Source organism: Opisthocomus hoazin, chromosome 21 (assembly GCF_030867145.1).
Source record: "Opisthocomus hoazin isolate bOpiHoa1 chromosome 21, bOpiHoa1.hap1, whole genome shotgun sequence".
Classification (NCBI taxonomy): Eukaryota; Metazoa; Chordata; class Aves; order Opisthocomiformes; family Opisthocomidae; genus Opisthocomus; species Opisthocomus hoazin.
Genome location: NC_134434.1, coordinates 6,155,547 through 6,177,512, shown reverse-complemented (window position 1 = coordinate 6,177,512; position 21,966 = coordinate 6,155,547). Strand labels below are relative to the sequence as shown.

The window sequence follows — 21,966 nt, the reverse complement described above, 5'->3', positions numbered from 1 at the left end:
CCGGAGCTGCGACGGCAGCCAAAACCGTCTGCATCACGGGGTCAGGGAAACGGCAAAGGCCTCGGACGCGACCTCGCGTTCCAGCAGAGCTGTGGACCAGCCCAGTTGTACCCTGGGAGGCTCCAAGCTGCGGCTTTTCCTCTATTTCCAGCCCTGTGCTAACGCATCCCCAGGCTCCCTTGCTCCTTGCAGGTTTTTCTCCTTCCTTACAGGGAATACAAACTGGAATTGCCTGTTTTCAGCAGCTCCATGTGCAGAGCAATCCCCTTACCTCGCCACACCGCGTCTCCCTGTCCCCCATTACATCCCTGTCCCCCCAAACCAGGGCTGCTGCTGGGACGGAACAGCCCCGGTGCATAAAGAGGGAGAAGCTGGACCTGGTGCTCCGAGCCCTGCCTGGACCAGCTGGACTGGGACTGGGACCAGAGCCGCGGGATGGGCTTCTGGCGTGGCCGTACTGCGATGTGCTCAGACACGTCGTGGCAGCGAAGCAGCAAATGCAGAACTTGGCTCCTCCGATTCCTATTTTCATTTTCTTTATAACATCGTGTAGCTGCCTTGGCGTTTAATCCTTGTAATTAATGAGCCAGCGAGCAAGGGGTAGTTCTCCTCTCTTTCTCCCTTTTACAAACGTAATCTGCAGGGTGGGACCGGGTCAGTTCTGCAGCATTTCAAGCAGAGTAAAAAGACAAAAAGCAGCAGACAGAGGCATTTACCTTTCGGCAAGTAAAAGGCATCTCTAAGGAAGATGATTTTTAAATCAATAATGTGTGAAAGAATTCAAATGACATACTTACATCTCCAAATATTTTAAGTTGCGTGTCTGGAAAAACAAGAGGAATATCTTTTGTTTATTAAAAAATGACTTTGAAAACGACCTGGCTGGTTCCTACCTGAAACACAAAGGAAGTCTTTTTTAACACGAGATGTCATCACACATTTATTTAAAGCTTTAATGATACGTTTTGGGACATCCTCTACGCTGAATATTTCTCCATTGCAGTTGTCTGGAAGAGGGAACCTTTTTTTTGCGTCTTAAAATAGTAAATGAGGCCAATCATCTCACGGTAATTCCACACGATGACTTGATTCCACTTTAGCTGTCAGTGTCCTATCGCATCAGCTTTTGCAGGTTAATTTTAGGAACACGTCCGCCCGTTCCAGCCTGTTGGGATGAGCCCGGCTGGGGCTGAGGTGGGATCAGGGCTTGCCTCCCAGCCCAGGGACCAGCACACAGTCCCGGCACCGGCCGGCAGCAAAGGCAGCAAACCAAGAACCCAGAACGCGGCCAGATGCTGAGGGACGCACGCGGGATGGAGACGAGCTCCAGCGGGATCCCCCTCCCCCCCACTCCCACGGGACTCCCACCCACGGCGTGGAGCTGGCGCCGGGCTGGTGGCCGTGCCAGCAAAGCCCAGGTAGCGCTGGCAGGACGGGAGCACCGCTGAGGTGTTTGAAATAATGAGGAGAAGGGAAATTTTGCTTTGCAGCGTGTTCGGAGCTGGCAGTCACTGCCACCTTGGGAAGGACCGTAGTGCTTCAGTTTAATACAGATTAATGGGATTGATGTATTACTTTTGGTTTCTTTTGAATTAGTCTCCTTGAAAGCGAAACGATCTTCCCGTGGAGCATGCAAACAACCCAAAGAGACGGGCCCAGCGGATGTTTTGCTCCTGATGCATTTGTTCGGAATTAGCGTCGCAAACCAGGAAACATTTAATAATGGTTTCTGGGAGAGATTAGCAACGGGGAAACAGCTCAGGGAGGATTGAGAACGAAGCAAGTATCAGCCAGTTTTTTTGACAGAGTGTTTGTCGAAAGCCGCTCTTTACGTTTACAGTGAGTCCATGCGTGCCCCTCAGCGGGCTGCCAGCCCCGGAGCAGCGTTTGTTCCTGGTGATTCATTCGGCTTTGTGGAATTCCAGAGTTCGGTAACTTCTGCTGGTTAATCTCATCTTTTTTAAAATGAAAAAAAAAAAAAGAAGAATCCCATTGTTCATCCCAGGCCGCTGCTTGTTATCGGGCTCGCGATGACGCTGGCGTGGGGAAGCTGCCAAGCCGCCCGGCCCGTGGAAGGGCTGGAGACCGGGGTGTCCCCGCGCAGAGCGTGCCGCTGCGGCACAGCACCCCTTTGCTCCCTCCTGAGCAACGTGGTCAGAGAGCTGGCGATCATTTCCCCCCTTTTTACAGCCCATTTTCTGTCCTGAAAGCTGCTTCTCTCCGTTGCGATCAGGAGGATCAGCTCCAAGGCCGGTGGGAGCCCTTCCCGTCCCGCAGACCCAAACCTGGTGCCTCTGAGCAGAGCCCCTGCCCGCCCAGCGCTCCCCAAGCCTTTCCAGCACAGCCAGGACCCTAAAATTTTCCTTCTTGTTACCTCATGTCTCGCTTAGAGCAGAAAGGAATCCAAGCGTCACCGTTACCCCAATTGCGTCCCCGCAGGGCGCAGAAGGGTGGGCACAGCCGGTGTCCCCGGGCAGCAGCAGAGCGGTGTGGGGAGCACATCGCCTGCTCCCCTCGGTCCTCGCCGGCCTGTAGAAGCAGCAGCCGCACTTCGTGCTCACGATTTTTCCGACATACTGTGGAAAAGACGTAAAACGTGGTAGTATAGAAACAAAGCCTTCGAGCAAGCCCCCCAAACCTTAACCCCAAACTCGTCAACTATCAAAAGATGGAGCAATGTTGGAATTGCATTTCTAAACATGAGCACGAACTAGCCCCTGTCTTCCAGGTATCAAGCGACCGAGGGGACTGAGGTGCTCCAGGTCCCTCCACCCACAGCCCAGGCCACCCCAGGGGACCATCTCCTCGCCCCTCCTCGGCAAACAGAGCATCCTCGGCTCTGGGACAGATGCTCGGCCACTGACGCCTGCTTGGACAGCCCCGAGCCCCCGACCCCAGCACACCTCCCAGAGCCTCTCTTGACCACACTGCGCGCAGAACCCAACCCTGCTCCAGCCAGCTGAGCTCGTAACCCACTTTTCCCTCTTCCCGCCGTTGATTTTCTGTTCTCCCTTCAGCAGAGCGCCGGAGCCAGGCCAGCCGAGTCACGCTCCTTTGTTTACAGCCAGTTCCTCCGCTGTTCCCCTCCCTTGGCCTGGTGCTCCTCAACCTGTCCCTTGGTCCACGCCGCTCTCCCTGGGTGCTGAGCTCAGTGGGTCCCAGCCCGAGCCCACCCCCACCGCCAAGCCCCCACGAGCAAGCTGCAGGGAGGAGTTTCCTCGACTATATTTTTGGGTTTTTTCTATTTTTTTAGGAATCAAGGAAATAAAAGCAGAGCCTGAACCATGCGCTGAAGAAGGGCTGCGAGCCCAGAACCCAGCGGGGCTCTGCCCGGAGACCCCCGGACCTCCCCCCGTCCCCGCATTCAAACGCAGCGACCCCCCCCCAGCTTCCAACCCCCGCCCGAAGGCTTCGGGGTGTTTTTTCCACCTTCGGGAGAGGGCGTGAAGCCCCCCAGGAGCAGCCGAGGGCTGCGGGCGGGCGGGGGGAGCCCGCCCGAGGCGGAGGGAGACCGGGCGGCTCCGGGCGCTCCGGTGGCAGCGGGGGGGGAGGGCGGCAGAGCCCGGGACCCGCACCCCCCCCCCCCCGCGCTCCCTTCATCCCCGCACCCGCCCCCCAGCCCCACTCCCCGCTGCTCGGGCTTCCCCCCCCCCTACAACCCCGCTCCCCGCCCCGGGGTATCCCCCCCCCCCCCACCCCACCCCGCTCCCCGCCCCGGGGTGCCCCTACCCCCCCCCCCCCCCCCCCCGCCCTGCCCCGGGAGGCGGCGGCTGCTCCCCGCTCCCGCCGCTGTCCCCGCCCGCGGCTCCCGGTCCCCCGCTCCGGCCATGCCGGGGCCGCGCCGGGACCGCCCGGCCGTGCTGCTGCTGCTCGGGGCTCTGCTGGCGGCCGATCTCTATTTCCACCTCTGGCCCAGGGCGCGGAGGGAGCTGGCGGCGGGGGAACGGGGCGGGGGGCCGGGCTGTCCGTGCCGCCCCGCCGCCCCCCGCTCTCCGTCCCGCGGCCGCGCCGGCTCCGCGCTGCGCCGGCTCTTCGCGCACCCGCTGTACCGAGCCGCCGGCCCCGCCGAGCCGCTGCTGCCCGCCCGCCAAGCCCTCCGCTACTACCGGCGGAAGGCGGCTCGCTGGAACAGGTGCGTCTCGCTGCATGGGCACCCCCTGCCCCGGTACCCCCCCCCTCCCAACGGGGACCCCCTGCCTGGGCGTCCTCCCGCCGGGCACCGCTCCTGGGCACCCCCCGTACAGGTACCCCCCCCCCCCCACCCGGGCACCCCCTGCGCGGGCAGCTCCTGGGCTCTCTCTCCCCGGGCACCCCCCCTGCATGGGCACCCCCCGGGGACCCCGCACCCAGGCTTCCCAAGTGCAGGTACACCCCGGGTACCCCCTGCGTGAGCATCCTCCCTCCGGGCACCCCAATACAGGTACCGCCTCCCCGGGTACCCCCTGCATGAGCGTCCTCCCTCCGGGCACCCCATGTACAGGTATCTTCCCCCAGGCACTCCCTGCACAGGCAGCTCCTGGGCACCCCGTCCCTGGGCACCCCCCCTGCATGGGCACCCCCTGGGTACCCCCTACCCGGGCACTCCCTGCATGAGCATCCTCTTTCTGGGCACGCCTCCAGGCACCCCAATACAGATACCCCCTACCCGGGCACCCCCTGCATGGGCACCCCCCGGGCACCCCACACACAAGCTTCCCAAGCGCGGGTACCCCCCAGGTACCCCCTGCATGAGCATCCTCCCTCTGGGCACCCCAATACAGGTACCCCCTCCCCGGGCACTCCCTGCATGAGCATCCTCTCTCTGGGCACCCCTCCAGGCACCCCAATACAGGTACCCCCTCTATGGGCAGCCCCTGCATGGGCACCCCTCAGGCACCCCCCCCCCCAAAGCTTCCCAAGCGCAGGTACCCCCTCCCCAGGCACTCCCTGCATGAGCATCCTCTCTCCAGGCACCCCTCTGGGCACCCCCATACAGGTACCCCCTCCCTTGGCACCCCCTGCATGGGCACCCCACACAGAAGCTTCCCAAGCACAGGTACCCCCTCCCCGGGCACCCCTCCTGGGTACCCTCTTTCTGGGCACCCCTCTCCCCCCCCCCCATGCAGGTACCCCCTCCCCGGGCACTGTCTGCATGAGCATCCTCCCTCTGGGCACCCCTCCCGTGTACCCCCCTTATAGGTACCCCCTCCCCAGGCACTCCCTGCGTGAGCATCCTCTCTCCGGGCACCCCTCCCGGGTACCCTCTTTTTGGGCAGCTCTCCTGGCCAGCCCTGCTTAACACCCCGTGCCTGGGCATCCCCCCCCCGCGTACCCCCGGGCATCCCCAGCCCGGCTTGGGCCCTGGTTCCCGGCTCTCTGCCCCAGCGCCGTCCCCATCACTCCCCCTCCCCAACAACCAGCACCCCGCGGAGTAGAGGCTGAGTAGAGGGGTTTCTGCTGGGAGGGGGACCTTTGGGTGCCCCCCGCTCCGCTGTAAGATGCCCAGGGGAGGGGAAGGGTGGCTGCTGGGGCACAGACAGGGTGAGACCCTTCGCTCCACATCCCCTCTTCGACCTGGGGGCAGAAAAGCCCCCAGCCCCTGCATCCCCCAGCCCTTCTGCTGCGTGAGGACCGGAGCCCCCAGGCTCCAGCAGCCACAGCCCCCCGGGCCAGAGCCCCGCACCCCCAGTCTCTGCTTCCAAGCAAGTTCATGGATCTTCTCAGGTCCACCACAGCAGTGTCGGGGTGCTGGCTCCCCGTTCAGCCCTTCTCCCGTTCCCGCTGCTGACTTCTCCGCAAGAAAAAGTGCGGAGGCTTTTACTTTTGGACTCCCAGCTCAGAGCCCTCTTCTTGCTGCCTCTCCCAGCCCCAGCAATGGTTGCTCCTGGGCTGGGACTGTCACTAACCCCCATAGTCCCTGCCCCGGAGGGGACAGTGACCCCCAGCACCAGCTCTGAGCATCGGCCGCCTGTGCATCCGACCCCTGAGGCTTCAAACCCTGAGGCCCCTGAACCCCTGATCCAGCCCCCTTGCAGTGGGCCTGTGGCCAAGCTGGAAACAGCCAGGGTCCTCCAGCATCCCCCGGGTCCTCCAGCATCCCCCAGCTCTTCCCAGGGTCCTCCAGCATCCCCCAGCTCCTCCCTGCATCCCACCAGCTTCTTTCTTCGGGCACAAACTCAGATCCAACAGGGACAGTCACTGTGGTGCCTCCGCGCCGAGGCTCCCAGCGCGCTGAGCTCATAGCATCACCTTGCCACCCCTTTCATGGGATGGGGACAGCGGCATCTCCTGGGGACCACCTCAGAGGTCCCTGTCCCAGCACTTCCCCACTGCCCAGGTTTGGTTTCCAGCGTCAGACCTGGCCCCTGCTCCTCTGTTTGCTGAGCCACGTGGGCAGGATTTCCAAGCTCCCACTTTCTCCGCTTCGACGCGTATTCCTCTTCTTTCTGTGGGGGTCACCCAGTCCCAGTTTCAGGCACGATTCGCAGGAGGAGACGATGGGAAGCGATAACGGAAGGAACCGAAGAAGAATGACCTCCATGGGCTGAGCAGCGCCCGGGGCCTGGAGCCGCCCCATGTGCTCGGCCGGGGGTCACCCCTGCGAGGCTCAGCGCTCGCCCGAGTCAGCCTGGAGCAGGTCAAATCCTTCTTCACATCGCTTGAAGGCCATGGGCGGTGGGTTTGGATATCCCTTGGGACACACACCACGGCCAGGCTCTGCCACAGACCCCCCTTGGGTGCATCTTCTTGAAGCTGAGCGATGCCTCCTGAAGACATTACGATTTAGGCAGCAAGATGGATGTTTTCCGAGCAAAAGCCTGGTGAGGATGGGGGATTTGAACCGAAGGAGCCCATGGCACGTACTTGATGGCTTCTTGAGCACCGCCAGAAGCCCTGAGCACCCAGTGCCAAGCGCTTGCAGCGGCGCTGGCATTACATCCACACTGGCCTCGCCTGCAGGACAGCCCCAGTTATTTGGGAAGAAGCCTGCATTCCCCGGCTTTATTTACCACTTCGTTTAAAGGTGCCATTTGCGATGAAGCTGTGGCTGCACGTTGCCTTTTGTTCTGAGGTTTGGGTTTGATGTGGCCGGGAGGAAAACTGTGATGCTGTTTGCCCTTGATTGACTTCACTTTGCACCTCCAAGAAGGAGAAGGGAGGCAGAGTATTGATTATTCCTCAGTCACTTTGAAATGAAGTATATGGTGCTCGTAAACGGGTAAAGCCTTCAGAGAGCGTGCGCAGACCCAGGTGACACACAGCCCCTCCTGCCGCTGGTGCTGCAAATTTGATGCCTGAGAAGATGGCACTTGCTGGGGCCGATGCCTTTCAGAAGACCGTTGGTTTGCTGCGGGCGTGGAGGAGTTTCTGCCTCGCCAGAAGCACCGCAGAGCCCGTGTCCTCTCCGGCGCAGTCAAAGAGCCGTCCCTACGTTTGCCGAGGGCGAAGGGCAGTGTCCTCTGCGGGACCCGGGAACCCATGGCTTTCTGTCCCAATCCATTGGTTTCGCAAAGCCGCTGCTGTTGTGGAGGACTGGAGATAGTGCTGCGGGAGCAAGGTCCACACCAGCTCCCACCGAGGTGTGCCCACATCCACTACCAGCCAGAAGAGGCTCAGAGCTGAGCGCCCACGGGCCTCCCCCTCCTCAGCTTGACCGGGTGACGGCACGTTTCTGCATCACACAGAGGTCTGGCTGTCGGCAAAGCGGCTTTCAGAGTGGCGGGACGCTCCTCTCGAGCGGAACAAGCCGTAGCTGAACATCGTACCAACAGCCCATCTTCATTTCTGCGGCCAGGAGGACGTCAGCTGGGCTGGGACTCTCTGCCAGCTCATGGGGTGGCCCCAGGGTACGGCCGATTTCGGATACCCGTGGCCATGGAGCACCGCAGCGCGTGTCCTACCTCCCCGGTGCTCGCTGCGCGCTGGCTGCTGCCCGTCGCCGTGCTTTTCCTGACCGGGAATTTGACTGCAGGATGCAGAACCAACTGGAGAGACTGATGGGGATGCAGGAAGGAAACGGCAAAAAAAGCCATCCCCACCTCTTCAAAACTGGAAGAAAAAAAAAACAACTTAAAAACTCCAGAGCTTATTTCTATCCTCGAGGGCACAGCTCCAAAGCCCCAAACTCTGTAACCAGCTGGGTGCCTGCGCCCAGCATCACCCCACGCTGTGCCCCTCGCAGCCCAGCAGCGAGCTGGCTGAGCAGAGAGCCAGGACAACCCCGGGGCTATTTATAGCAAGGTAGAAATGACCCCTTTTTTTGTATGATTCTGTCTTTTGCAGAGCTCTGTTGGTAGAGAGAAATATTTCAGGAATCCTGAAGGAAACGGGGAGGCAGAGGGAGCTGTGTTTTGGGTTTCGGGGCTGGAAAGGAGCTCGCCCGGGGCAGGGACCGTGCGGGCGCTGGGCTGGGAAGCCGCCGCTGGCCCGGAGCTGCCTCCCCTTGCACAACCACTGCATTTTTTTCCCCGTCAGTAATCTATTGCTCACTGCCACCCCGGGGCGGGGAACAGCCTGTGTCTATGGGAGGCAGGAGTGCAAATATGGTCAAATATTTGGGCAGCTTCCCTAGGGAAAAATCTTGAGTCATTCTTCTAAGTTACGCTGGGGTCTTTCTCATCCCTGGCCAGGGCGAGGGGTTCAGGTTGTGCCTCAAAGACTTGCCCACGCAAGACCTGGTTGCACGGCACCGACGGCATCCCAGGACCACGTCCTCGTGCCCAGCCTGCCAACCAAACCCGCTGACAAGTCTCAGCACGCTCCCGTGTCCGCCTCCGCCCGACTCGGGGGAGGTTCTGCCTGCTCTGCAGACGCCCTGAGCGAGGAGCCGGACCGAGGGAGGAACTCCCCGACGCCCTTCCTCTGACCGCATGCATGTGGGCTTCACGCCATCGCTGACCCAACCCAGTTTAAAGGCAAACAAACTGGGAGAGGGAACGGGCTGCTCTGACCTGCGGGTATACCGTGCTTCCTAGATTTCTCCCTGAAGTATTGGACTTCAAGATATTGGAGTTATTCAAGACCTGCCTGGACGCAGTGCTGTGCAGCCTGCTCTGGGTGACCCTGCTTCGGCACGGGGTTGGACTGGGTGACCCACAGAGGTCCCTTCCAACCCCCACCATTCTGTGATTCTGTGAAACGTCTCCCTCGCTGCCAGGAGGGTTCGTCCCCTGCTCATGGTTGGACTGGGTTAACCACACTTTTTCGCCTGCTTGGATGGAGAAGGAGGATGGAAAAAAAAACCCAAAACAACTCAGACCCAATGCTTTCCTGCCAGTTTGAAGCAAAAAACCAGTAACGTCCATGACACAGAGCCCTTTCCAGCCACCAGCACCAACTCCTTGGCCGATCAGTGCCTGGGTGCACGGTCCGCACTCGCTCGCTTGCACGCAGCGCGGCAAACCCCGGTGCAGCCCGCGGCACGCTCCCCTCTCCCACTCCGCTTGAAAAGCGTGGGCATCCGCCCACCCTCTCGCCGCTTTTGGTTTTGTTTGCGTTGGGCAAAAACTAAAAAATTAGGAAAAAATCAGGAAAAAGACTCGAGGCAGACAGGGAAAAGCCTCTTTACATCTTTCGCGTTTCCTGTGTTTCGCTGAGGGTCCAGCAAGACACGTGGCCGCCCGCTCCCCGGCCTCTCCATCCCAGCCTTGGTGAATGCCCCGCTCGTTATCAGCCCCCGGGCTCCTGCTTTCTTTCAGGGATTTGTCTTGGCACTTTCAGTGCAAACTGAACTTCGTTTTCCCTTTATCAGCTACTCCGTACACGGCTCGGCCGGCGTTAATGAGAAGCTAACCCTCTGTCCTCCGCCGGGTGGAAAAAGTGACCTTTCGACTGCCGTTTTGCAAAGCGTGGGTCCTGGCCGTGGAGGTCTCGAGGTCGAGGAAAATGGTGATCGAGTGGGGAGACGCCTTTGGGTTATTCTTGGGCCCCGTTTGGCTCCACATCGGCCAAGAAAGGGACGGGTTCAGCCTTGGTTTCGAGAGGCGATGGGCAGGATGCTGCTGGAGGGCCTCGTCGCATCGCTGCTCGCCGTATCGAGGGCTGTGAGTCTGCTCACGGAGGCAATTTGTGGCCCTAACAGTGATTTTTTTTTTTCCCCTACCTGGGACCTCCAGCTTCAGCAAAAAGCTCTTGTCAGAGATGTAATGACTGTGAAGACACTCCTCTGCGGAGGCTCACTTGGACAAGACCCTGCTGTCCTCCCGGGCTCTCCAGACACCTCACTGAGCAGTTGAGACTGAAGTTATCTGCTGTCACATCATGTCCCCTCCCCAGGCCTGGAGCCTGCAGTCCCTCCAGAAAGCCCTTTGTCCATCACAGAGGCCAGCTCTTGGGTTGCTGGAGATGCGGTTTAGCTCCAGTCATGCCCTGACACCCCTCCTGCTCCTGATGGGGTGAGGAGAAGACAACTGAGTCCCTCGTGTTCCCACTTGCGGCTGCTTTCCCAGGGCTTTGCAGAGGGAAGAAAACAGAATTTGTGAGACCTTTGACCATCTCAGTCATTGCTCCCTGCCTCAGCTTCCCCTCAGGTCGCACCCAGAGTCTTTATCCACCCTGTGGCCCCCAGCTCTGCTCCCCAGCACCCTCTGGGCTCAGAGCAGCAAGAGTTTCCATCCCGTGGCTCATCCTCATTGCCCCGTGACCGCTCTCTTCCAGGCGACACAGGCTCTACAGGGAGGAGCTGAACCTGACGTCCCCATCAGCACCGCTGCCGCTCCGGCCGGAGGCCAGCTGGCTCCAGTTCCACCTGGGCATCAGCCGGGATGGGCTCTACCCACGCTCCAGCCCCACCATCAACCAGCTCCTCCGGGACATGCAGGAGTTCACCACTATCAGTGCCGGTAAGCACCCTCCTGCCGCGGGGACGGGGACGAGGCCGTTGGGAGCTGCATGAGGATGGGGGGCTCCAGCCCCCCCCCGGTCACTTCTGCAAAGAAGGCAGGGGCTGTCGCTCGCTTGAGGAAGCCCCGAGCCCCGTGCTGGCTTCCTGGTGAGTTTTGTGCTGTGGAGTTGCTGTGCCCTTGCCTTGAGACGGGAGAAAGGATGGGGCTGTGGCCCCTAACGCAGCTTTTCTGGAGAGAGTCCAGCAGAGGGCTACGAGGATGATGAGGGGACTGGAACATCTCTCCGACGAGGAAAGGCTGAGGGAGCTGGGCTTGTTCAGCCTGGAGAAGAGAAGGCTGAGAGGGGACCTTAGAAATGCCTCTAAATATCTGCAGGGTGGGGGTCAGGAGGACAGGGCCAGACTTTCCAGTGGTGCCCAGCGACAGGACAAGGGGCAACGGGCACAAACTGAAGCCGAGGAAGTTCCAGCTGAAGATGAGGAAGAACTTCTTCCCTCTGAGGGTGACGGAGCCCTGGCCCAGGCTGCCCAGGGAGGCTGTGGAGTCTCCTTCTCTGGAGATATTCCAGCCCCGCCTGGATGCAGTGCTGTGCAGCCTGCTGTGGGTGACCCTGCTTGGGCAGGGGGTTGGGCTGGGTGACCCACAGAGGTCCCTTCCAACCCCCACTGTTCTGTGATTCTATTTCTTGGTGCCAGCCATGCCAGGGACGCCCTGCACAGCAGTTTAATCCCAAGAGGCTGCCTCAGCCCCCTTGGGCCAGGGATGGGCAGGCAGTGTCCCCCTGCACGCCCCGAGCTGGGAGCGGGGTCAGCAGCAAGGGCTGGAGCCCGGCGGGCTCTGACCGCTCCTCCTGCCCTTGCAGACTACAGCCAGGACGAGAAGGCGCTGCTGGGAGCCTGCGACTGCAGCCAGAGTGAGTGCGGCCGTTCCGGTCCCTGCTGCCCCCCCAAACCCCACCGCGTCTGCTGACCCCGAGCCCCAGCTCCTCATCCGAACCTCAGCAAGGGAAACGTAAAGCTGGGCAACGCCAGGCCCTTCTCCCTCCCACTGAACTCCGCCGCCCCAGCAGAAGATGGGATGCGCGTGGCGGGACACCAGTACGCTACTGGTTTCTACTGGGGGGAGGAAAAAGTCCCCAAGAGGACATAGCAAATGGCTGTCGGGAGAAGCGCTGGGGGGAAATCTCCTCTATGGCGCAGGGGAGAGGGAGGAAAAATAACCCCAGAAGGAGAGGAGAGCAGCAGGACGGAGCTGCGGGATGGGCTCACCGGGGCGGGAAGCCGGAGAGCGTCACCGGCGCTTCACCGCGTGCCGGCGAGGCTTTCCAGGCAGCTAACGTCTCGTTTCCTCCCCAAGTCGTGAAGCCCAGCGGCGTGCACCTGAAGCTGGTCCTCAGGTTCCAGGATTTTGGGAAAGCCATGTTCAAGCCCATGAGGTAAGGCACGCCGGAGCCCCGCCGCGCCGTGAACCACAGAGCCCGGGTCGCAAGGGGTCCAAGCAGCCTCGGCAAGGACAGGCACACCACAGCCCCAGCTCTCCTCTCCGGCGCTCGGCTGCCTTGACAGCTGAAAATTTAATTTAATATAATTTAATTTAATTTAATTATTACCGGCTGCTCGCACCGTCCCAGAGACAGGCACGGGTAAACACCAGTGTTCCCACACTGCTTACTGGTGTTGGAAATCTCTCGGCTCATAGATGCCAGACGGTGACAGGCCGTGGGACACTTGTTCTCCCCAGAGCTTTGCTGTTAGGGATTGCCCGTTTCTTCCTCTTCCCCATCTGACTTTGTGTTTTACCTTGTTTCTCCTTGCATTCCCCGGAGTATTTCCAATAAATAGCCATCAGTCCCGGTCACCTCAAACGGGAGTTTTAAATTGCTTCTGCGCTTATGTCTAGCCCCTTGGGACTCTTCGCGTTTATTCCCCCTCACTTTACTTTCCGTGCACGGGCAGGGCAGCTGGCAGCACGCCGACTGCCGTGGTTTGCTCCTCCAGGCAGCAGCCAACTCCTCTTCTGCTGGTTTCCATCCACCTCTGCCCCATCTCCGGGAGGGGAAGGAAAGCGTCTGTGCCAGGAGGGCTCAGCAGTGCCTGTGGGCTTTCCCGAGATATACGGGGAGGCTGAGCATGCAAATCCACATGCTACATGCATTGTGGCAGCCGGAAAATGAAATTAAATAAGCTGGTGTTCCCATCTCAGGGATGTGAGAGCATCTAACCTGAGCTCTTCTCTGCCTCTGTGGGGACATGAGAAGCGCGGCGTGGCCTCGGCCATCCCCTGTGCTAACCCACTCACCACGCTGTCCTAAGTGAGCGGGTCTGAACAAAAAGGTTTTAAAAAACCTGAAAACAAAATGTTTTAAAGCCCAGAGTCAGCCCTTCTGCCTCCCTCGCCCGCCTGGCACAGAGACAGGGCGCAAGCGTGGCTCCTCATCACGGCGGGCGATGGGTCCTGGGCTGGACACCAGGCTCTGCCACTCTGCCCGGTGGTCCTGGCACCAACGTGGAGACATGCCAGCTGTCCCTGGGTGCACTCCTTGTGCCACCCCTTCGTGTCCGGGCTGTCTGCCAGCACTGCCGTGCCCAGTTGGGTTAACTCCCCTGCTCTCCCCCAGGCAGAAACGTGAGGAAGAGACTCCTGAGGATTTCTTCTACTTCGTTGACTTCCAGAGGCACAATGCAGAGATCGCCGCCTTCCACCTGGACAGGTAGGGCCCTGCCTCCTCCAGCACCCAGTCCTCTGCCCACAGAGAGCCTGGGCATGGGGAAAGCCCTGCTGAGCCCTGCAGAGCTGCTCACCCTTAGACAACGACTGCTTTGCAGCAGCCTTTTGGGAGTGGATGCGTTCTTTGGGGGTGGGGTGGCTCTGGCTCTCATCTGAAGCCCAGGAGTCAGCTTCACCTTGGCCACAGCACGAGAACAGGCTGGCAGATGAAGTCCAGGTTGGGAAGGGGTCAGGTATTTGTCACACGGCCATGTCCCTCCCATGCATCGAAGCGCAAAGATGGGCACAACCTGGATCCCCTCCCGGTGAGGGAGTCACACGCTCAATCAGCAATCAAGGCGTGTTTTGGATTGAGATAAACTGAGTTTCAAGCCCTCAGCTAATGAGCTAATGAGCAATTAACCTGGCACCTCTTCCCAGCAGGCTTTGTATTTAATAAAATCAAAAATACCCTTATCAGAAGAGGAGGGCAGCAGCTGCTGTTCCCTCAGTGGGCTGAGTATTGAAGCGATCCCTGATGATGATGGTGAACTGGACCTCCAGTTCCCAGGCCCAACTTATACGATAAGCAGGACCAGACTGTAAATCCTGTCGCTCAAACTCTGAGCGAGGGACTGAAGAAAGCTGAATTTCCTTTCCAGCTCTGCCCCTCCATCAGCGCAGTGACTCTGGTTGACTCACCTGCCATCAGCTTGCCTCTGCATCCCAGCCTCACCACCAGAAAAACGAGGCTGCACTGCTTTTCTGAAGTGCTTTTGTGGTTTTCAGAGCTGAAAAATGCTAGATAAAAGCAAATGATATTTTTTTCCTTTAAACGTTGCTCAATAAGTAACCGGCCAAGTCCTGTTTTGTGGCCGATTCTCAGAAGCAGAGGGCATTACCCAAGGAGGAAAGCACAGCATTTGCTGGTTCACTTCGTGTTACTGACTCAGCAATCCACAGCAGCTTTCCACTCACGGACATGGATGCCTTTCTGCTATGGGCCCTGATTTTTTTAAGAATATTTTAGCTGAATCAGCTGGGCATGAGTGCCTCTGAGTGCGGGTGATCCCTCCTCACCTCCCGCTGTCTCAGCCGTGTTGTTCCAGGTTCAACACATCTTCACTCCGTGTCAAACCCAACATCGTAGAAGGGCCCGAAGGGCTGTTCTGGCTCCCAAAGGACCCCACTTGTCTGTGAGGGGATGGGAGAAACTGGTTGGGGAAGACAGTGTGAATCCTGGAGAACATCCAGATTGTTCCAGTCGGCAGCTATTAAAATACCGAAACCTGAACTCAGCTGCATTTTGGTCCAGAGGGTAAAATGATCCTGGCTGTTTGTGAGAAAGAAGTTGGGAGAAAATAAAAAAATCCCCATGGGTGCGGTCATCAGAAGGCCCCCGGTTGACCAAGGGAAGGGATGAGGGCAGCACCTGCTGTCCCACGGTGCCGTCCCGCGCAGTAACGTCCCTCTGCGCCGCAGGCTCTGAGCCGCTGTCCCTCTCGAGCAGGATCCTGGATTTCCGGAGAGTCCCGCCCACAGTTGGGAGGTTGATCAACGTCACCAAGGAGATCCTGGAGGTCACCAAGAACGAGATCCTGCAGAGCGTCTTTTTTGTCTCACCAGGTAGGCGAGCACTTGGCTGTCACAAGCTGGGATTAGATTTGTCGTTCCATGGTGGGTGGGAGAGCAGGGTCGGCATGCAAAAGGGGCCGGCAGGACTCGTGCTGTCGAGCAGAAATTAAATTCTTGGTGAGACACGCGCAAAGACATTGTTACAGCAGAGGTGTCCCTCAGCCTCCAGCTGGAATCATCTGCCAGATCTACCCATCTGCCCCATTTCCCCCAACCTTTCCCCTAGCTTGGGACCAGGTCTGTCCGTCGACCAAAATCCAGGTATCATCCACGATTTGGCAGTTTCACATCGGTAATGTGGTTCTGTACGCCACAATACCTGCAGTCTCTGTCACACAACGGGGGAGAGGTCAGCCCAGGCTACCTTGCAGTCTCCTGCGGTTCACAGCTCCTTTCCCTGTTCTCCTCTCTCTTCTCCTCCCAGCCAGCAACGTTTGTTTCTTTGCCAAGTGCCCGTACATGTGCAAGACGGAGTACGCGGTGTGTGGGAACCCTCACCTCCTGGAAGGGTCCCTCTCTGCCTTCCTGCCCTCCCTCAACCTGGCGCCACGACTCTCCATCCCAAACCCATGGATCCGGTCCTACTCGTTTGACGGAAAAGAGGAGTAAGTGGGTAAATGATGCTGCTTCCCCTATCTGTATCTTGCAGGGAGCATGTAGGAAAGAGAAGGAGCAGGGTAGAGACACATAGACAGGCACAGAAATTGGATGTCCAGGCAGAGGAAGGCCAAGGTTCAGCGATTGCCCGTAATGAGTCTAATAACTCTTAATGCCTGGGCATTGACTGGGTTCGACTTCCAGTCTCCTGCATGCACAAGGAGGGAGATTTAAGTCCTCCTGCTCTCCATCTCTGCACTGGAGACCAGCTTTGGGGTGCTGTTGGGCCACGGCAGCAGCAACCACTGAGTGCATCTCCCACTTCTCCTCCATCTCCTGCAGGTGGGAAGTGAATCCGCTCTACTGCAACACGGTGAGGGAGATCTACCCCTACAGCAATGGCAATCGGCTGCTCAACATCGTTGACATGGCCATATTTGACTTCCTAATAGGTATGATGCAGGGGGAAGTAACGTTCTGTCCCTTCGTGTGGGCCTTCAGCATCAGGCTGTCTGCCCTCCCATGGCACGGTGCTCCTCAAAGCCATCCCTTCTGCTCCACGGACAGTTTTGGGAGACTACGGTCTCCCCCAGCCAGCACAACCCCTCCTGATGTGCAGGTGAGGGGGAGCCCCCAGTCCACTCCCCTGGGGGGGACCAGCAAGATGAGAGCAGCAGCTCTGAGCACCTCAGAACCTTCCAGCAAGGCAACAACTATTTCACTGCAGATCTGAAAGAAAATGTAGGATAGTTGAGAAAATTACTCAGCCACATGCAAGGGAAACTCTGTTCCTCTGCCCTTTACCAGGGAACATGGACCGTCACCACTATGAAATGTTCACCAAGTTTGGGGACGACGGCTTCCTCTTACATCTGGACAATGCCAGAGGGTGAGGCTGCAGGAGGATGTCGGGGAGGTGGGGAAGGTGGTGGGCAGGCACTAAAGCTCTGCACTCTCTGCTTATCTCCTCCAGGTTTGGGCGGCATTCCCATGACGAAACCTCCATCCTGGCCCCGCTCTCCCAGTGCTGCATGTAAGTGCCAGCTTCATCTTCCCTCCCACAATCTCCCTTCATCTTCACCCAGGCCTGGCTCCATCCAGCAGTGCAGGGAAGACCCTCTGCTAATCCCAGCCAAGGGAGCATGGGAATCACAAATTGTCCCCAAAATACGGGTTAAGCTTTTAAATCAGTTTTAGAGTGTTAAGCTCTGTTATGCTGCAGCCTGCTACAGTATCATACAACTCTCCTTCCTGGATACTTTCTATTTTGGGTGGTCTCTTTCCATCAGAACACCCTCAGTAACTCTGAACCCCAGGTGGGCTTCCCACATCCCCATGGACTGCAAGGAACAGATCAAAGCCTCTGTTGCAGTAGCATTTCTCATTGCCATTTTTTGAGCCGCCCTCCTCCAGCCGTTCTCTCCTCCTTGGATAATGGAGCTTGGGTGAGGGACCTCCAGGCCCTTCCCTCCTCCCCACCACAACACCAGCTCCCACATCAATCGCAGTTAGCAGCTGCCTTGCTCAGCACTGAGCAAGCATGAGGATCTGCTTGAATGCCCAGTGAAGATAAAAGGCCTTGCAAGGGTAAAAGCTTTCACTGACAGACCAGGAGACACTGTCCACTGGATCAAACCCTTCCAGAAGTGTCTACTGGCATTTCGCGCCCATCAACAAGAGGTGACATCAGCCCCACCCGTCTGACATGAAGCTCAGACATCTCCATCCAAAAGCCTGGTAGAACTTTGATACAGTCAATCAGGTTTCTTCTTCCCATGGCATTAAGGAGAAGCTCATAAATTTTACTCATTGAATCCTATCTCTCCCCTTTATTAATTCACATAAAACATCAGCTGAAAAGTTAAATTTAAGAGACAGGAAAAGCTGCTCTTCCTTGTGGCTTCTCTTTAGGAGATGCCTAACCTCCTTCTCCCTGTACCTGCCCCACCTCAGCCGTGGGGTGCTGACTGCACTCTCTCCCCCTACGCCTGCATTACTGGATCTGATTTTAAGAACTGTCATTTGCACCCAGTGAGTTGTTTGATTTATAATTGCAGGCTCGCAGTGAATCCTTCTCACAAACTCCTATTTTGTGCAGTTTAAATTAACTCTGCCTCTTAATTTGACCTGTACAGTCATATCCCCCGGTCACATCCTTCCTATCCTTCCAGATCCACCTCCCAGAAGCTCTTCTTAATTTAGTTCTCCTTGTAAAAGGCAGTGGTAAGAAGACGTACAAGCTGCACCTTGTAATAAGCTGACTAGGGATGAGAACAGGATAAAAGCAACTCACGCTGCCCGAGGGAGACACACAAAACCTCATTTCCCACAACAGCCAATCCATTCGGAGTGGGGAAGCATCCAAAAATGCTTGGAAAGGAAGTAAAAGGGTTTATTTGAGTATGCACAGAGGCCACAGATTTCAGCCTGCCCTGACTAGCTGGACTCTGCCCCCCGAGCCACCTCCTTGTTCCTATGTGAAGTCGAGCCACATACACCTAAGGAAGAACGAAGTCCTGCAGCCACTCCAGACAAGAGGAGCACTCAAACCGCAGCGATGCCGAACAACGAGCTGCTCGCTTCCCTGTTAAACACCTTCATCTCCTTCCCAGCTCAGTTCTTCTCGAAGCTGGGCTTCCAGCAGATTTAAGCCTTCTGGCATTTCTAGCTGCCTTTCACAGCTCCCCCCCGAGTCCTTGTCCCACATGTTTAAGTCCGCTGCCCTCCTCTCCCGGCGTTGCTCCCAGTACAGTAAATGGCACGGATACAGCCGTGCAGTAAGAGAGGGTCCTTTTCCTGAAAGGGTCAAAACCCTCCACAAGGCACAGCCAGGCCTGAAAACAGCCCCCAGTTAACCTGGCACTTGTATCTTCTCGGCTGATCAAGTCCCTCGAAGGCTCTGGGTACAACAGCAGGGTTACAGCTGCTCCGCGGGAGAGGAGTGGGGCTGGCAGCAGGATTTCCATCTCCCCCTCCTTTCCTTGTTCTGCCTGTTCCTTGTGTAACTGTTACAGCATTAAACAAGCCGTTCCCCACGGGGTCAGACAATCCCCTTCTCCACCTCCGAGCCCCATCGCTGCTCGGACCAGAGCAAACACAGCTGGTGTTTACCCACAGCAGCTCCTCAGAGCCAGCCCTGGCCTAGAAGGAGAGCGCACGCACGCTCCTTCGCTGCAGGTCGCATCTGCTCCGAACCAGGCTCCCTCTGCCCGCAGCAGCAGCACCTCGCCGCCGTGCTCCGGCAGTGATTTGAAGCCACCCTGCCAGGCTTAGCACTTGATGAGTTCATTTTCTTTTGGGCAGGGCTATTAACGCAAGGCTGGTGGTGGGCAGCCAGGCTGGCGATGGGCAGCCAGGGCAACGGCCGCAGTTGAAGTCGCCTGCCCCGGTGCCAGCGCTGCGCAGGAAGCAGCCGGTCGCAGCACCCTTCTCCCTCCCTGGTGCGATGCGCCCAGGCGCCGCTGACCGACGACCTCGGCTGCTCCGGAGCGATGCCAGCGCCTGGTGCGGTTCAGCGACTGCTCGGCCGGGCACGGCGGTGGCAACAAGCCTTTCCCCTGGCATCTGAGCAGCGTGCGTCCTGTTCGGAGCTGCAGAGAGCCGGATCACTGTTCCCCATCGATGCCCTGCGTAAATAACGGGCATACAAAGGCAAATTCTGGAGCTGGTTAAAATGATTCCGACTACACCTTTTTCCATCTGAAAATTCTGGCTCTCCTAAATAGAAATGGCTCCACGGACACAAACGACTTCGTTTCCAAAATTTAACGGGCAATAATTAAAACCACCGATTAATTTCAGCACTAGAGACTCTGAAGTCAAAACAGTTTGCTGAGAATTAAACAAATGATTTCAGAATACTTAGTTTTGTTCCCAGAAGTGTGCTCAGATTATAGCTTTTCATCCCACTTTCTGTCAAAGGGAAATAATACTTAAATCTCAGTACCTCGTAAGGTGAAAAGTCACAGCTAAATCGGTGCCAGGAAATATTCCCTCTTCCTGCTGAGAGTTTTGACAGATGATTTTTTCTTGTTCATGCCTCTCCATTTTACTTCCCCCTCTGCCCCCACCCCATAAATGTCATCCTTGGGGACATGGGACCACCCTGCAGTCATCTGGGGAACCGGGTCACCTCTGACTCAGAGGAAAAACACTCATTACTGAGAACTTCTATCATGTTTTTCTCTCCGATGACAGAAATCTGCAGCACAAATACGCCGCAGTCTGGAAAAACAAAGGAAGAAGCAGAGGTTTCTGCAAAAGTTTTCATTTCCTTCACAAAGGAAAAGCTTTTGTTCCAAAGTTCTTTGTAAGATATCTTCACCCATCTCTGCCCTCTCTCCTTCTCCTACTACAAAGGGTCTGGGGCAGCTGGTTCTTCCTAGGATGCCACAGAAGGTTTGCATTAAGATGTCTCATTTCTGTTTTTGCAGAATAAAGAGGACAACGCTATTACGACTCCAGCTCTTGGCCGAGCCCGAATACCGGCTCAGCGATGTGATGAGGGAATCCCTCCTGCAGGACCGCCTGGCCCCTGTCCTCACCGAACCCCATCTCTTGGCTTTAGACAGACGGTTACAGCTTATCCTGAAAGCTGTGAGGAAATGCATAGACACCTATGGAGAAGCCAAGGTGGTGGCCAATGACACCATGCAGCCCGAGGCGCCCGTGTCCGACAGAGTGAAGCTGACCACTTAAAGAGCCCTTAACTCCTGCTCAGAGGTGGGGAAAACCCCTGCAAGGCAAGTGGCAAGTTCTAATAGCTGGTAACTTCCATCTACAAACACCTGCAGAGACCGAGAGGGGGAACTCTTGAGAAGACCTTCAAGAATCACACTGGGCGTCTATGCTGGGTACTCAGCCAAAGCTTCTGTGCTTGGCCAGTGTGTTGGGAAGTTGTGGTCTGACTGCAGCAGACCTTCACCCCCCACATACCAGCTCTCTGGTGGAAAAGCAGTGACGTCCTGTTCTGTAGCTGGTCATGCCCTTGGGACGGCAGGGGAACACGTGGCCATTGGTCTGCTCAACCTGCACGGGACCTCGGTCTTGCTAGGGAAGGACACAAACTAAATCCAAGGATGAGGCTTGAATAAAGAGATGCCCAGACCCTTTTCCTCTTACTAAGTCTCTGTTCTGTAATCAAGACTCTGTGTTTGAGAAAAGAGCAATCTTACTTCACGAGGGCAGTACCTGCCCCCGAGACAAGATTGATTCAGCATGGTCAGACTGAAGAGAATCCACAGAGCATTCGTCATCCGTTGCCTCTCGGTCTCTTCAACCATGACCAGCCCACTCCAGTCCATGCATGTTGCTCAAAAGCCCACTGCCTCACAGCACAGTAAAACAGCTTCTACTTCACTGGTCTCATGGGTGGAAGAGCCAGTTTTGGTTATAAGAGAAAGGCAGGTGTCTATTGCCTTTGACCCCAAGAAAAAAATAAAACAAGACAAACTCCTCAGAGGCATAGGCCTGTATTTACAATTCAAGAAGCCACCCAATTCTGGTAAAAACATTTTGTCAAAGGGGGGGGAAAATCTATCTCAGGTCATCTCACTTCTCATAGCTTTAAAAATTGCTGAAGCTGGCAGAAATCCCTGGAAGACAGAAATGGTATACTCCCCACCCCCATCCCCACCCCCGTGCATTTGGAGGAGACGCAGTAGGAACTGGACACCAGAAAAGCGTGGGGAGGGAGTTACTGTAGATCTTTCAATTCGTAGTTCTCCCGTTGCCTCCCAACAACAAGGCTTAAGAATAACTTCATTACTGAAGCTCTGATTAATAAATTTCCCTTTAACCGTTCACAAACGATAGCACTGAGTTTTTTGGCAGTGTAGGGAAAGTTGAGAACTTTGTTGATAATTTATCACCCTTAAGGAAGAAAAGAAAAAAACCCCAGTCAATCTAGTAGAAGCTCATTCTGAACTAACCTTTAGGATAAACAAAACCATCGCACAACCGTTGTCAGGCAGCAGTTGTTAGGTTCTCTGCAAGCCACTGCACCCATCGCTGCCTCGGTTTCCCATGGGCTGGAATTGGAAGTGAGGAAGAGTGAAGAAGTCTATCCTACATGAGGAAGAACTTCTTCCCTCTGAGGGTGACGGAGCCCTGGCCCAGGCTGCCCAGGGAGGCTGTGGAGTCTCCTTCTCTGGAGATATTCCAGACCCGCCTGGCCGCGGTGCTGTGCAGCCTGCTCTGGGTGACC

At 57.2% G+C, this 21,966-nt stretch overlaps 1 protein-coding gene across 1 annotated transcript; it reads left to right on the top strand.

Moving 5' to 3' along the window:
- The first annotated feature begins 3,786 nt into the window (after positions 1–3,786).
- On the top strand, positions 3,787–20,885 carry FAM20A (FAM20A golgi associated secretory pathway pseudokinase). Its single transcript, XM_075441183.1, has 11 exons — positions 3,787–4,132; positions 10,636–10,820; positions 11,686–11,736; positions 12,180–12,258; positions 13,441–13,533; positions 15,040–15,155; positions 15,589–15,769; positions 16,104–16,213; positions 16,569–16,650; positions 16,735–16,794; positions 20,195–20,885. The coding sequence occupies exons 1-11, from the start codon at positions 3,828–3,830 to the stop codon at positions 20,457–20,459; spliced, it is 1,527 nt and encodes a 508-aa protein (XP_075297298.1). The 5' UTR covers positions 3,787–3,827; the 3' UTR covers positions 20,460–20,885.
- The last annotated feature ends 1,081 nt before the right edge of the window (positions 20,886–21,966 follow it).

What these genes read in the sequence shown, in the direction of transcription:
- FAM20A (XM_075441183.1), top strand. Translation starts at nt 3,828, where the DNA reads ATGCCGGGGCCGCGCCGGGACCGCCCGGCCGTGCTGCTGCTGCTCGGG. An exon ending in GTTCACCACTATCAGTGCCG is followed by an intron (nt 10,821 to 11,685) that starts GTAAGCACCCTC and finishes CTGCCCTTGCAG; the next exon opens with ACTACAGCCAGGACGAGAAG. An exon ending in TCGTTTGACGGAAAAGAGGA is followed by an intron (nt 15,770 to 16,103) that starts GTAAGTGGGTAA and finishes CATCTCCTGCAG; the next exon opens with GTGGGAAGTGAATCCGCTCT.